Here is a 16,969-nt window from a genome sequence, read left to right on the forward strand (position 1 = left end):
ACTATCTTGCTTATGCAGATCTTGCCTGTCAGAGAGGCATACGGTAAACAGAGACAAGTGGGTAGGTGGGGGGACATTTTACCACTGTTTACAGCAAATAAGAATCTCCTTGGGGAGGTCTTACCTGTAAAGGAGGCTCAGGTCCAATAAATTAAGCACAGCAGCAGAGCTTCGTGCAGATCCTTCAAGCAAGGACAAGAGATGATCCAGGTTGCGCTGAAGTATATCAGCCCCACTGAGGGGACATTTGGGAAAAAAACACAAATTCCAGGATGGATATCCTAAAGGACAGCAATTTGGCCACCACACAAGGTAAATAAGGCATCTTAAATGGTCATTTTCAAGGAGCAAATATTAAAGCAACCAAGTGAGGAAGGAGAGGGGGAGGGGGGGTCCATCCAAATCTTATACTCTATTTGTGTGGCTTGAGAGCCTGACTGGCAGTCTATTCACTTAGAATGAGCTATGGCATGACAAGACACATTGGATTCTGCTTACTGCAGGGTTTTTTTGTGTTGGCTGAGGGAAACTCAGGTTTTCCCTGTTTTTAAGAGCTGCCGGGGCAACAGCTGTATCTTTGCTACACCTGCCTAATGGTAGAAGCTTTAATCAAGAGGTAGCATGCTTCTCCCAAATGTTGTGCCAAGAATGGAGCACCCCAGAACGTTTTGCAATTTTAAAAAAAGCTGTGACTTGAAGGACAATACCAGTTTCCTGGAAAATACACACATTTGCATGCTTGCAGTGTATTTACAAATATTTTCTTTTGTATGCAAGTAAAGCATTAACTGGGACGCGGTGGCTCAGTGGGTTAGGACACTGAGCTTGTCGATCAGAAGGTCAGCAGTTTGGCGGGTCGAATCCCAAGTGCCGCATAACAGAGTGAGCGCCTGTTACTTGTCCCAGCTTCTGTCAACCTAGCAGTTCGAAAGCACGTAAAAATGCAAGTAGAAAAATAGGGACCCACTACGGTGGGAAGGTAACAGCATTCCGGGTGCCTTTGGCGTCTAGTCATGCCGACCACAAGACCATGGAGATGTCCTTGGACAAGCGCTGGCTCTTCGGCTTTGAAACAGAGATGAGCACCGGCCCCTAGAGTCGTAAACGACTAGCACGCATGTGCGGGGGAACCTTTACCTTTACCTTTAAAGCATTAATAGTGTGTAGAATAGCCTAAATCATAAGTGCACAGTAGTTAGAATGCAATACTGCAGGCTAATTCTGCTGACTGCCTCCTGCCAGCAGTTTGGCAGTTCAATTCTTATCGGCTCGAGGTTGACTCGGCCTTCCATCCTTCCGAGATCGGTAAAATGAAGACCCAGATTGTTGGGGGTAATATGTTGACTCTGTAAACCGCTTAGAGACGGATGTAGAGCACTGTGAAGCAGTACATAACTCTAAGTGCTGTTGCTATTGCTATCTTAAAGTAAAAAACTCAGTTTTTTTTAACCTTATAACATTGTGTTCACAAATGAGAACTGTAGAGCAGAGTTTTAGAAAGGGTTTAAGCCAGGCATGTTGAGCCCATGGGCCATGGGCTGCATGCAACCCTGGATAGCTAGTAATGTGGTCCCATAAAACTAATAAAGTTATAAACAATAAAGTTTGTTATTCATATTTATTTATATTACATATTTTAGATGTGGCCCAAAACAATTCCTCTTCACTCAGTGCGGTCCAGGCAAACCAAAAGTTTGGACACACCTAGTCTAAACAAATGTTTAAGAAATAATATTGATGATGGATATCTCTGCAGCTGGTTGAAAGAAGAAAGATTTAGCTAATTCCTATAATGATTGTCATACATTGGGCTTAATATACTGGGCTACACCACATTGCTTCTCTATCACTGAATTCTGATGAAATGGAGCCAACTATTTGTTATCCAATAATATTCATGCTTTTTTAACTTGCTATAGGGAAAAAAAATCATTACCATGTCTGGTACAGCATGAACAGTAAATCTAAATTTGGAAAAAAAATATAGATTTATCCTAGTTTTCCATTACAGCTATGTTAACTTTTTTAGAAGTTAAAAAAAGTATGGTAAATAATCTATTTCAGGGGTGTCAAACTCAATTTCATTGAGGGCCGCATCAGCATTGCGGTTGCCCTCAGGGGGCCGGGTGGCCATGGCCTGGGTGGGCGTGGCCTGAGTGCGTATGGCCTACTGGGTGGGCGTGGCCAGCTCTACATCGTTTGCATCAAGGGTGCCTATGGGGGCCTGGGCAGGAGTGGGACAGATCTGAGGGTCTCTGGCAGAAGGAGGGTCTCTGGGCCAGGGCCAAGGCAGTGGGGGCCGTTCCCTCACTGTTTCCAGGATGGCTTCGTGGGCCACATGAAACCACTTCACGGGCCGCATCCGGCCCCCGGGCCTTGTGTTTGACATGTCTGATCTATTTGGTTGCAAAATCAGGTTGATACTTGACATTACATGCTAATATTGTTTTGAATATAATCTCCATTAAACTTTCAGTGTTCAACCTCAGGCACATCAGTATAGCCAGAGTTAGTTCACTGTATTGTACAGGTAATCCTCAACTTAAAACAGTTCATTTAGTGACCGTTCCATGTTACGACAGCACTGGAAAAAATGACTTATGATTGTTTTTCACCCTTACAAACTGTTGCAGTATCCCCACCGTGATCAAAATTCATATTCTTGGCAATTGTCTCATATTTATGACGGCTGCAATGTCCTAGGATCATGTGATCCTCTTTTGTAACCTTCTGCCAAGCAAAGTCAATGGGGATGCTAGATTCACTTAATGGCCGTGTTACTATCTTAATTACTGCAGTGATTCACTTAACAAGCAAGGTTATAAAATGTGGCAAAACTCACTTAACGACTGTCTCGCTTAGCAACAGAAATGTTGGGCTCAATTGTGGTTGAAAGTTCAGGACTACCTGTATATTGTTGCTGGTATTTTTAGAATTTCATGTTTCTTCTGCCTAAATGTTTATTCACCATTCCTCATTCCTTATTATATGGAAGTGGCCCACCTCCAAGTGGGGTCAAGCTTCAAGAATGTCAGTAATAGCTTAGCTAGGGCCCATTTTCCTTTACTAGAAACTGTTGGTATTCCTGTGAGATGAGGTTATTATTATTATTTCACTTTATATCCAGTCTTTCTAACCACTGAGTTCAACATATATGCAGGATCAATACAATAGGAATTTATTTATTTATTTATTAAATTTATTATCAATCAGTCTCAAGATATTCAATCCAGTCTAGGCTTCCCTACTTTGTCTTCATTCTCCAGAGATCCCAAGCCTATTTAGTATTATGCTGAACTCATAGGAATCTCTATTTTCTATGAAGCCTAAAAGCTTTGGTGCTCTTTCGGCAAAGCCTAAGGAATGTGTTGTACCAGCAAATTTTGATAGTGTAGTAGGCCAGTAATACGGAATCTGAAGTTTTTTCCCTCAAACCTGGGTTGAATCAAATGGAACACGAAGACGTGTAGCAGCCAGTCTATTCAACACAGAATGGACTCATTGGAGTGTTGCAGATGCACTGGAATAGGAGGAAATCTTGTTTTCAAGGTGTAGAGAGGAAGCTCTTATTTTTGTTGTCTCATGAGCTAAGTGGAGCTAAATTCACTAGAGCAGACATGTCAAACACAAGGCCCGGGGGCCGGATGCGGCCCGCGAAGTGGTTTCATGTGGCCCGCGAAGCCATCCTGGAAATAGTGAGGGAATGGCCCCCACTGCCTTGGCCCTGGCCCAGAGACCGTCCTTCTGCCAGAGACCCTCAGATCTGTCCCACTCCTGCCCAGGCCCCCATAGGCACCCTTGATGCGAACGATGTAGAGCTGGCCACGCCCACCCAGTAGGCCATACGCATTCTAGCCACACCCACCCAGTAGGCCACACCCACCCTGGCCATACCCACCTGGCCCCTTGAGGGCAACCGCAATGCTGATGCGGCCCTCAATGAAATTGAGTTTGACACCCCTGCACTAGAGGTTTGAGCATCATGGCACTCAAAATTAACTCTCTCCTTTTCTCCCTTCTAAGAGCAGACAGCCTATTTGCTTTATAAATACCAGCCCCTTTCGTTCTTTCTCCTCATTTAATGGGATAAAAGTTGAGTAATCTCCGCCCAGTCTTTATTTCTTCTTAACCAATGAAATACAACAATAGTTACAAACTGTGGTCACGGTCGGATCTTGAGAGGAGTTGCAATTGTATACTCAATCGATCAGAATAGAGTTGGAAGAGACCTTGGAGGTGTTCTAGTCCAACCCCCTGCTCAAGCAGGAGGCCCTATACCGGAAAAGTGGCTGTCCATTCTCTTCTTAAAGCCTCCAGTGATGGAGCACCCACCACTTCTGAAGACAAACTGTTCCACTGGTTAATTCTCCTCACTGTTAGGAAGTTTCTGCTTAATTCCAGATTGCTTCTCTCCTGGATTAATTTCCATCCATTGTTTCTTGTCCTGCTCTCTGGTGCTTTGGAAAATAAGCTGACCCCCTCTTGTTTGTGGCAGCCCCTCAAATATTGGAATACTGCTACCATGTTTCCCGAAAATAAGACCCGGTCTTTTTTTTGCCACCAAAAGAGGCACCAGGTCTTATTTTTTGGGGGGGGAGGTGTCTTTTCCACTCACTTCGTAGCAGTGACAACGATAGCCTTACCCAGCCGGCCCACTTCTTCTATGGCTAAAGGAGCAGTTTCCTTAGCCAAAAAAGCTAATACAGTCCTTGGTTGTATAAACAGAGGCACAGAATCAAAATCACATGAAGTATTATTACAGCTTTATAAAGCTTTAGTAAGGCCACACCTGGAATACTGCAGCTGAGCACCGAGCTATGGAATCCATAGTTTGGTTCTCGGCTACACAGGCCTTCCAGAAAGGCCTCTGCAGGCTGAGCTCCATTCTCAGCTGTAGAATGAAGCTGCTCCTTCCTGCGAGGCAAGTGTTGGTCCATGGGAGGCCTGGCTGCAATGGTATGCTCCACCCCACACCCCTACCCTAGCTTGATTTTTAGCTGTGCGCCTCGTGCCAAAACTAGGGTTTATTTGGGGGGGGGTAGGGCTTATATTAGGCCCAACCCAAAAAATAAAGCTAGGGCTTATTTTCAGGGTAGGTCTTATTTTCGGGGAAACACGATATCATGTCACCCCCTAGTCCTTTTCTCTAGACTAGTCATACCCAATTCTTGCAACCGTTCTTCATATGTTTTTGTTTCCAGGCCTTTAATCATCTTAGTTGCTCTTCTTTGCACTTTTTTTTCAAAATCTCAACATTCTTTTTTGTAATGTGGTATCAAAATTGGATGCAGTATTCCAGGTGTGGCCTTACTAAGGCTTTATAAAACGGTACTAATACTTCACGTGATTTTGATCGTGCCTCCGTTTATACAACCAAGGATTGTATTAGCTTTTTTGGCTGCTGCCGCACACTGCTGACTCATTTTTAAGTGATTGTCCACTAGGACTCCAAGGTCCCTCTCACAGTTACTCAACTGCTATCTCTATGAAAGAAACACTTTATTTAAAAAATATAGAGATGGAGTCTTTTTAGCCAACCCCAAACCCATCCTAATATATTTTGTAAGAAAGTTTTGGGCGTTTGAGGAAGAGGACTTCTAATCCATGAACGCTTTTGTATGCACTGTGGTGCAGTGACTAGAATGCAGTATTGTAGGCTATTTCTGCTGACTGCCAATTGCCAGCAGTGCAGCAGTTCAAATATCACCAGGCTCAAGGTTGACTCAGCCTTCCACCCTTCCGAAATTGGTAAAATGAGGGCCTAGATTGTTGGGGAAAATATGCTGATTCTGTAAACCGCTTAGAGAGGGCTGTAAAGCAGTGTGAAGCGGTATGTAAGTCTAAGTGCTATTGCTATTATATAGCCTTCTAGATATTGCTGGAGCAGCGTTCCCAAGAGATTCAGGTACCATGCCCAATATTATTATAAGGGATGATGGACAGTGAACTTCTACTAGGCCTGGAGATGCATGTGTTGGCTGTGCTGTGATAAACTAATTAATGTGACTGAATATTCCAACAGATTTTATTTTACTTTTTTATTTATGAGAGAATTTTTTTTTATTTATGAGAGATGTTAGACACACGTAGGATATAGGCAATGCCAGAAACTTTCCTTTCCAACATATTTCACAATGTACAAGGTTTGTCTGCCAAATGGGGTCACAAAGAACTTTAGAAAGTAAAGAACTCAGCAATTATTCATTCCTGACCTGGTGTCTCTTTCTGAAGTTTATTGCATATTTAATATAAGCCAGCTAACCTAACACTGTTAGAATCAACAAATCCAATACACAGAAGTGCAGGAATTGCAGTGTAATGTATTGGGCCTGTTTTACTTGAACTGTACCATGTGGGTTTTGAATGCTGTTGAGATTGCTTAATCAGGGAGTTGGGTAATGGTCACCAGCTCCTCAGACAAGCAGTCTCCAGAACCATCATTGGTTGGTTCTAGGGTGGCAATAAGCTCCTTCAAATCTATTGGCTGCCAACTAGTGGCCAGAGTATAAATAGCTGCATAGAATCCTTGGTTAACAGTTCAGTTGCTGCATTCAATAAAGCATGTTCCTGCCTGAACTCTCTCGCCTCGTCTCCTGCTTGCTGCAAAGAACCCAGGACTCAACATGCAGAATGTAATGTTATTTGAGCAAATGAATAAATAGCAGTTCTTATCCCGTTACCAAGAAAACTACAGGGACTTATCCAGGCAATTGCCAGGAGTCAGTGCAGACTCAAAGGGACGCACACACTTTCCCTGTAGCCTACATTTTTAAAGAGGTCACAGCTAAACAGTACTTTCTAACAATGGCCCAGGTTTTCCTCCAGGGGGAGCACAATGATAACTGAGGAAGTGAATATGCCACTGGCATACCATAAAGCCTTTTTGTTTATTTTAATGCAGGGATGTTTGGTTTAGTCTTTCAAAAGGTTCAGGTGATCAAATAAATGCATGTTGTGATGGTCTAATGCTACAGTGTTTTTTTCCCTAGCACAATTTACATACCCACCCCATAGCAAGGCTGCTGACATCCTCTCCAATCTGCTTTCCTCTAGGATTCTGGATAAGATATTTTCCTATCCAGTGTAGCAGCTGTTTGTTCTTAAAAATTTCTATATCAATCTTCAGTACCCCAGGCCTCTACCTTGCTCTTTTAGGTACCAACCTCCCTTGCCATCCTCTGCTGCTTTTTGAAGTCCATTGCTTTCCATTTTCTTGGAGCAGAGTTTAGTTCTTTTTTTTTCCCCTGGCATGAGTGGTATTGGCACTGAAGATTGGAATGAATCAAGTTCAGAAACTGTTTCCCCAGAATTGTTAATAATAACGGCAGATTCATCTTGCTAACACTTAGCATTCTGTTAGCACATGTTATAACACTCTTGCATTATTAAGTTGTGCTGCAGAGAATCCACAGAAATAGAAGGCATTCACGGATGTCAGCTGCTCCGGCTGAGTGTTGAAAATGAAGAGTAGCAAGTGAGAATCAAATGCAAAAATCATCTGGAAGATTCACATTATCTTGTAATGATGGCTTTAATTATAAATATCAAATTTCAAAATATGTGCATTGTACCCCTCTACACTGCAGGAAGTTTCACTTTCAGCCAGTTCATAGTTTTCTGATTTTTTTTCTTTCTTTCCATGATTCTAAACTGCTGCTCCGCCTTCTCCACCAGCTGGACTATATTATTTTGATGAAATCTGATGGATATTACATTACAGGATTCAAAATAGATTCCCAACTCTCAAGAACATTAGCAGCAGTTGACACTTAATGTGCAACTGACATAATAGGTCCATCAGCAAGTCCTATACATTCACTACATAGTTATCTATCCTGAGCAGATACTTTTGCACTTGATTGTTATTTGCTCATCTTTTCCTTTTCCCACCCTCCACCCCCAGCCCTGTGTTTGTATAGCTGACACTAATAGCTCTGTACTGGCGTTTCTATTTTGGTAGTTTTCCTCCTCTGCAGTACAACAGTAATGTAACAATGCTATAAATTGCTAAAGCACAGGTGTTAAATGAATACTAAACATTTGCATCACTTCATGGGTAGCTTTTATGAAGAAGTCTGGGAAAATAGATTTGAATACCTAGCAAATGGAAACTTACAAGACTAAACCAGTGGTGGGATTCAAATATGTGAACAACCAGTTCTCTGTGTGGATGCCGCTTCCAGAAGTCCATTCTGGGCTTGGGTAACAAAAAATTAGCTACCGGTTCTGCTGAAGTGGTGTGAACTGGCTGAATCCCACCACTAGACTAAACCCTTGTAAGGTTACGGGCCCTTGGCAAAACTTGGAAAATCATAAAAAAATCCAATCATGAAAACTGAAGCAGAGGCTTCTTAAAGGTACAGCACTTTATTTTCGATTGAAATAAGTCCTGGGTGGGAACACAATCTGAACTCTGGCAACAATTGCATTGAGAAGTGCCACACCTTGGAAAGTTAGTAGCATTGCTTTGTTAGCCAATGAAAATCAGACAACAGAGTCATTACATTATTAGGAAGACATCAATCATTCATGTACACTCCCTTATTCCCTCCTTCAGTACATCCCATCCATGTACATGTTTCCCAGGCTTGCATGATTTTTTTTCCTGACGCAAAAGCTGATTACAGAAGCGAGATAGCAATAGTTAGGCTAAACAATTTCTTTTTGTTCCAGTTACAGAACCCGTCATCCTCATTTACAACAAAGAACGTCCACCCAGTTCCAGGGCCTTGCAAATCAAACTAATATCACATCCACAAACTTTTAGTTTCACCTTTAAATAATGTGTAGTATCTCTTATCAACTGTATTTTCAACTTCTTTTAGAGATGGAAAGAATTAGTGTTACCCAATTATTACAAACTACATTGTTATGTTTTGGGTATACTCTATTTTCTTCTCCATCTCTATCGAGTCACGTATACAACATGAGAGACCAAGCTGGAACAATGTTCATTTGAGAGGCAGCTTACTTCCATAAACAGTGCAAAAGGCAAGCACATCTATGGCACATATGCCATTATTGGTGGAGATAGTGGTTGCGTTCTAGCTGCACTTCAAGAAAATCAAGATAAAGTACAACATGGCCACATCATTCAGCCAGATCGAGCAAAACTATGGCCGCATTTTTAAGAAGAAAGAGAAAAAATCATTCCGTGAAATAAAATAAAATGTTTACTGCCCCCATCTAAAAGACAGCCATTCTTCATGTACATTCTGAGAAAGGGAGATTGGGTCATAAAAACTAAAGAAATCCAAGAATATTTGAAAAGCTGAAACAGAAAACTGTAGATTTTGAGATATGTTGCATATCTCATATCTTATTGTACCAAGTCGCCTTTCCCCCCCAACAAATCAAAATGTAAGGTTAGTTAGAGATGAAAACTAATCTGATCAACACTACCTATGTTCATTATATTTATAAGATTTAGTCAAATTTCCATCCTATATTTTCTATTGCAAGAAGCCCCAAATTCTATCTTGAGGAATCAACAGTTACTTTTGGATATTTTGTTCAGCATGCAGAATAGGGGACATGGTATAACTTGGCTCAAGACAGGATCATCATCTGCCTGGCTGGCTGCTCCCAGATCCTGAGCGTTCCTAGGAAAAATAAAAATGATTAGCCTCGCCTGCTTGATTCCCCCCATGCTGCAAGTACCTTTTGAGAAGCCTTTCTCTGGAACCTGGACTGGCTTGCATTATCAGGGTCAGCATTTGAGGTAGGCCAGACCAGGAAAACAACTCCAAAAGTCCATGTTCATTGAGATTGGCTGTAGCAACAGAATCCTGAAAGCCCGAGTGGGTTTTCCCTCCCTCCCTTCTATACCCCAGGGAGCCAGTCTGAGTCTCTTCCTAATGTTTTGCTTCTTTCTTAGATCTGAAGAATATTTTTACAGGTTGCTGCAACCATGTCGGCATAGTTTCTCCAAAAATGTCGCTGTGGTGGTTGATTATTTCATGGGAACAGTCCATTCCCATTGCTAGTTTCTGTACATTAAAGACAGGATTTTATTTAACCATTTGTTTATTTTGAAGATGTGTATGGTCATGCATACACATACCGGCGTCTACTTCCCTCCGCCCTGTGCGTTCCCACAGAGAGGGACTCCTCAGGGTGCCACCGGTCAGAGAATGCCGACTAGTGGCCCCCAGGGGGAGATCCTTCTCTGTGGGCGCCCCGGAGCTATGGAACCAGTTACCGGTTGAGCTCCGGACGGCGCCCGATCTTCGCTCCTTTCGCCGCGATCTGAAAACATACTTGTTCAAGCAAGCCGGCCTGGCCTGAGGGGGGATTGTTGGGGTTTTTACTATTTTTATTGGTTTTTTTTACTATGTATTAACTGTATTTTTAATTGGGCATGTATTTAATTATCTTTTATCTTTTGTAAATCTCTGTGTTTTATTCTTGCCCTGTACACCGCCCTGAGTCCTTCGGGAGAAGGGCGGTATAGAAATATTAATAAATTAAAATTAAAATTAATGCATCTTCAAGGGCAACTCTGGGTAGCTTACAATAATAAAAAACCCCCACAGAAACATAAAAACCACAAAACCATTCAACAACCAGGCCAAGACGCCCTCTCTCTATCCCAGTGTCTAGTCTTGAGCCAGGTCTTGGTCGCCTTCTGGAAAGCTACAAGGGTGGGAGCTTGGCAGGTTGCAGTGGGAAGATATTCCCTAATTAGGGTAGTCACAGAAAAAAAAAACACTTCCAAGGTCCTGTTACATGGGAACATTTTAGAGAAAGGACACGGGACATGTCTATCTCTAGCCAATCTGGTACAACAAGCAGATATTCTCAGGGAGAAGCAATCCCAGCGATAACTTGGTTTCCTGCCCTGTAGGGCTTTAAAGGTGATAACTAATACCTTGAATTGCATGCAAAAGGTAACTGGGAGCCAGGACAGATCACACTACAAAAGTATAGCATGGGCAAACCTAGAAGCACCTAGCCTTGTCCACACTGATATATTCTGGACCAGTGGTGGCTTCCTGGTGATCTTCAAAGGAAGCCCCATGTAGAGCATTTCCCAGGAGATCCTGATTTCAAATTCAGAATGAGTTTAAGCTCCCTGCCAGAGTCACATAAAGGACCTGGCAACATATGCAGGAGATGGGAGATTACAGATTTGCCTTACGCGTTCCATTCCCAGATTATCCCTCTCCCTTCTTCCCCTTTCTCTCTGCTGACATTTTTCACCTTTCTTCTCCTTCTTTGTGCCTAGCACACACTGTCCTTTTCTCCTAGCTCAAAGAAAGCAATGCTCCATGGCTCTTTTCTTTAATTTCTTTTGGGCACTGCAGAGTAACGTTACAGCACCTCTGTTTCTCTAGGAAGCATCTAAGGGAGTAGGTGGGGAGGAAGAGAAAGAAGAAATGGGAAGGACAAGGGACCGATGCAAAAAGATACAAGGATTTCCAACGTGGAAAGACTTTGGGCTATGCAGTCCTAATAGCACCAAATTTTTCCTATTAGATAATATAGCTACTGTATAATGTCTTACCTCTTGTTGCTTTCATTCTCTCTCAGAGAAAAATGTGCTTGTGTCCGTCCTTGTAGAGTCTGTATTTCTGCAGAGCTCAGAACAGTCCAGAGCTATGTTACAGTGAACTTTTTCACTGTAAACTTAAAGATTTGTGGATGGAAAGCCTTCATCTTCTGAAGCATCTCGACAATCTTATATTTGACACAGGTATTTGCTGTGTTGTCTGACTATAAAATATTCTTTTATAGCCATTTTGAGAAATTTATTGTGATTATCCTTTAGATAAATAAAGCCCATTTTTTAAAAATATAGCATCATATTCAGTATTGGACCCTGCCATAGTGAAAATCTTTTATTGCGCTACGCTTCAATTTCTAACAGGTATTCTGATTGGTAAGACCAACTACCTAATGAATGAAATGGAAGCTTAAGAGCAAATGGCAAATTACTGTTTATCATTTTAAACACAGGGGTTTCCCCCCCTATACTTGTCAAGCAGCATTAAGCAAGCTGTCAGATAGTAGATAAATTGCACTCAACATAATGTCTTTATTCTACAGAGACAGTTAATCCAATTAAACAACCTGTGCAGATCATTGCCAAAGCTGGGATAGGGGATAGTAATACAGCTTCCTGCCTAGGCTGCAGTGTATTTGTGGACCAGAGCAAAATCCCCAAGCTGAATAATCATCAGGACTCTCATGAGCAGTTCCTTGGCAACTCTAGGAAAGAGCTAAAGAAACTAGCAAGGGAAGGATGTTGGGCTGGAAGCCATACCCTGAGAGCAAAGGCTTACCAGCACATTATCCAAGAAATACCATGTCGGCTAATGACTGCTGATGCCTTCGTCTACCGAGATGTTGCCAGCAAGTTATTTGGAAACCAGAGTGAAAGTTTGGATCCCTTGCCTGAATTCCTGGAAGGAAGCATCATGCCTGAATACTGCCTCAGTCCAGAAGGGATAACAGCTTTGAAGAAAATACTTATCTGCATTTCCAATCTGTACCCTGAGATTACTTACTGTCCTTTGCTCCCAGCTGTGATTGCTCTGCTGCTCCATTACAGCCAAGATGAGGCCCAATGCTTTGAGTTGACTTGCCGACTCCTCTACTCCAAGGCTCCCCACACCACCTACATAGACCAGTCCTTCCTGGCTCATGAGGCCTCCTGCATGACCTTTGGGGACTTAGCCAATAAGCACTGCCCAGCTGCTCATCAACTGATAGCAAGTTCATCAGACATCTTGGAGGTGTACTCTGAGTGGCTGGTGTGGCTCTTTGATGATCTTCCCTTTAATTATGTCATTCGCATCTTTGACGTGTATCTCTTGGAGGGGCAAAAAGTCCTTTACCGCATTGCTCTGGCACTGCTGAAGCAATACCGGTTCTTTATGACCTCAAGAGGACAAGAGGTGGTTGACATCAAGGGAAGCTTGCAGGCTTTCCTGTGGGACATTCATGAATACTTGGCACCTGAAAAGCTTTTAGAGAAAGCATTTGGCATCCGACTTTTCTCCCGCAAAGAAATCTGGCTTCTTCAGATGGCTAACCGGAAGGCTCTGGTGGATAAAGGAGTAACAGTGGTGCAGCACAGGTAAAAGACCCCTCTTTACTATATTTTCAGACATGCCATAGCATTTCCAGTTATGAGATGCTATACAATACCACTCTAAATGACTGGAGAACCTAATCAAGTAGAATAACTCATGCAGAGTATTCTCTACCCATCCTATCAATCACAGTAAAATATGCCTTCCCCCACAGAGAGATTCTAGTCTACAACTGCCATAATCAGTCTGCCCTAAGCACTGTAAGTTTACAGACCTCATATTAGATAATCATGTCAGTAGGTAGTACTAGTCATGTATGAAGTTTCTAAAAAGTATAACAACAAATTTGAGCCATGTTAGATTTATAACAGCTTTGGGGGAAAATGTAGAAATAAGCATGAGGATACATCAATAATAGCCCTGAAAGCAAATTGGTTTAAATTTCCATGAGTTTTAACAATGTCATATGCAATCTACCATTGGGGTCTGCATTTACTGTAGGTATATGGTTTAAGCCTTACTGTGCTTTATATTTCTCTGAGTTATATCAGAACTTAAGAGTAGGATTTCGTTTTAGCCAGACCTCATTGCTAAGTCTGAATTATAGAACATGGGCTTCCAAAGCCCATTCCTGACAGCAGATGTTTTTTTTTTCCAAAAGAACATACAGAACTAATATCAAGGTCCGACCCCAAGGCTTCAGGATCTGCCCCGTGCAAAGCTGGAGTGTTGCTTCCAGAATCTCTCCAGTAGTTGCAATTGAATAATCAGCCTAACTGTATTTAGTTCATAACTGGAAGGATGATATTTAAAAATTCCCTATGTGCTAAGACTAGTCACACTCTGACTGACTGCTGATGAACCCATCACCAATAGTAACACTCTTATCCTGTTTTCTGATTTTATGCTTATTTTGTTTCTAATATGTTTTATTTTGAAGATTGGTTTGTGAGTGCAATATATTACATTTAATTGAGAAGTGTGTTCTCCTCCTGCCCCACTGTTCTCCTGGTCTTGTCCCCATTTTGGAGTACGACTGCCAGCATACCATTAATGGTCAAGTGGCCTGAAAAAGTGTGTCTGGTGGGGAGGGGGGAGGCACCAACATTATAGCAGAATCCATCTGCCTTTTAGATTGGTGCTCCCTCTCTTGAGTGGGATGCAAATGCATGGGCACTTTCCCAGATAAATGAAATGGACATTTCGATCACTAGCATTGGCAAGATGCACCATGCTTAAAATCACCTCTAATATCAGATTCGGCATCAATTCCTGAAACCTAAAGACACTGAACATCTGTAAAGTAAAGTAAACTTAATTTCAGTGCTGGGAATAATAGATTGTCTAAGGGAGGTTGTCTACTTTTTTTAAAAAATTCCATTTATATCCCGCCCTTCTCCGAAGACTCAGGGCGGCTTACAAGCTTAGCAGTAAGCTTTACATATGTATGCATATATTTGTGTATGTGGAGGGGGGGAGGGAAGTATTTCTATCCCAGAAGTCTTGAAAATAACTAATATCCACCTCTGATACAAGAGGGCACACTGATAGCAAAGGGCAAGATGGATGGAAAGTAATCAAGCAGAAAAGTAACCTAGAACTAAGGAGAAATTTCCTAACAGTGAGAACTATTAACCAATACTCCTTCTTGAGCAGGGGTTGGAGTAGAAGACCTCCAAGGTCCCTTCCAACTCTGTTATTCTGTTAATATGACAGCTTTCATTAAAACAATGAGCAACCATCTCTTAACACAGTTCTGGTTTGAAGAGCGTATGATATCTTATGCTTCATCCAAAGATGACCCAGAAGGAAAACCAGTCGGGTTTCAGGCCCGGGTACAGCACGGAGATGGCATTGGTCGCGCTGGTGGATGATCTCTGGCGGGCCCAGGATAGGGGTTATTCCTCTGTCCTGGTCGTATTAGATCTCTCAGCGGCTTTTGATACCATCGACCATGGTATCTTGCTGCGACGTCTTGGGGGGTTGGGAGTGGGAGGCACCGTTTTACGGTGGTTCTCCTCCTACCTCTCAGGCCATTCGCAGACGGTGTTGGCAGGAGGGCAGAGGTCAACCCCGAGGCCCCTTAGTTGTGGGGTGCCCCAGGGGTTGGTCCTCTCTCCCCTCCTGTTCAACATCTATATGAAGCCACTGGGCGAGATCATCCGTGGTTTTGGGGTGAGGTATCATCAATATGCTGATGATACCCAGCTTTTCATCTCCACCCCGAACCAACCCAGTGATGCCCTCGACGTAATGTCCCACTGCCTGGAAGCGATACGAATCTGGATGGGGAAGAACAGGCTCCAGCTCAACCCGGCCAAGACTGAGTGGCTCTATGTACTGGCATCTCATTTAGTCCAAGAGGTTCCATCTTTGGTTATGGGAGGAGAGGTGTTACCTCCCGTTGATAGGGCGTGCAACCTAGGCGTCCTCCTGGATACACAACTCAGTTTTGAAGATCATATAGGAGTTGTGGCCAGGGGGGCTTTTGCCCAGGTTCGCCTGGTGCGCCAGTTGCACCCCTATCTGGACCGAGATGCTCTACGTACGGTCACTCATGCGCTTGTTACCTCCCGTATAGATTACTGCAATGCTCTCTACATGGGGCTGTCCTTGAAGACCACCCGGAGGCTCCAGCTGGTGCAGAATGCGGCCGCGCGGGTTGTGATGGGAGTATCCCGATACTCCCATATTACACCCCTCCTGCGTGAGCTGCATTGGTTACCGGTTGCCCTCCAGGTGAGATTTAAGGTGCTGGTTCTTACCTATAAAGCCCTACATGGCTTAGGCCCAGGATATTTGCAGGACCGTCTGCTGCCAGGAACGACTTCCCATCGCCCGGTGCACTCACACAGGGAGGGCCTCCTCAGGGTACCGTCGGCTAGACAATGTCGGCTGGCGACCCCCAGGGGAAGGGCCTTCTCTGTGAGGGCACCTGCCCTGTGGAATCAGTTTCCCCTTGAGCTCCAGATGGCCCCGGATCTATGGTCCTTTCGTCGCGACCTCAAAACATTTCTTTTCCATCAGGCTGACCTGGACTGACGATCGGGTTTTTCTTTTAAAAAAAATGTTTTAAATATTTTATCACTGGAGCTTGTTAGTTTAATCTTTTTAAACATTTGTATTATTGTGTTTTATTGTTGTTAGCTGCCCTGAGTCCTTCGGGAGATAGGGCGGCATATAAGTCCCAATAATAAATAAATAAATAAATAAATAAATAAATAAATAAATAAATAAATTATTAAATAAATAAAAAAATGTAGTTGTAAATGTAAAAAGAATAAGGAAAGCTGAACAACCAGCAGATCACATGACCATCCTTGCTCTAAAATAAGTCCCAGAGTTTATGGCCATTGTGTGTCCTGTACCATTGCAGTTCCAGGATGTAATATATCATCAGCTGTTCCTGCTTGAGAATTATTTGCAAAAAGTGCCTTCTCTATCCTAAAAGTCAATCTCTTTGGAATTATAGTTTGATTAGAGTGACTCTTTTCTTTTCCCATTGCACAGACAACCATTCCACCTCATTGTGAATGCACATAATTTTAGTTCCACCATTGTTAAAGCTGAAGAAATGCGCATTGTGTGGTCCTGGATCCCAGAACGATTTTCTTTATACCCACCTGTTCTTTTATTCTCAACTTCTGAAAATGGATACAGCTTGCGAAGGTAAGGGCCATATTTTCAAAGTATAGCCAAAATGTGACACTTATTAAGGCAAATAATAAACTGAACAGTTCTATAAAAGTTAGACCAGTTAAAGAATTAGCACAAGGAACTGAATAGAACATTAGAAACAAGAGCATCGTATTTTACGGAGTAGTAGGTTTGGCAGTTACAAAGATTATAAAATCTCCATGTTCCAAGTGATCAAAATCAAAGAAACCAAGTTTAGTCTAAAATTCTAATGCAGTCAGTATACTGATGTGCTT

The 16,969-nt window shown here is 42.6% G+C and overlaps 1 protein-coding gene across 1 annotated transcript in view; it reads left to right on the top strand.

The window, feature by feature from the left end:
- Positions 1-272: 272 nt before the first annotated feature.
- LOC310633407 (TBC1 domain family member 24-like) overlaps positions 273-16,969 on the top strand; it is a gene marked incomplete at both ends in the record, with an annotated part of 29,768 nt that continues 13,071 nt past the window's right edge. Inside the window, 3 exons of the mRNA XM_083351113.1 lie at positions 273-312; positions 12,049-13,081; positions 16,548-16,706. Of these exons, the coding sequence (XP_083207239.1) occupies positions 273-312; positions 12,049-13,081; positions 16,548-16,706 (1,232 nt within the window). The remainder of the gene's footprint in view (positions 313-12,048; positions 13,082-16,547; positions 16,707-16,969) is intronic.

The sequence above is a fragment of the Vipera ursinii genome (genome assembly GCF_947247035.1).
Source record: "Vipera ursinii genome assembly, chromosome: 2".
In the NCBI taxonomy this organism is placed as follows: Eukaryota; Metazoa; Chordata; class Lepidosauria; order Squamata; family Viperidae; genus Vipera; species Vipera ursinii.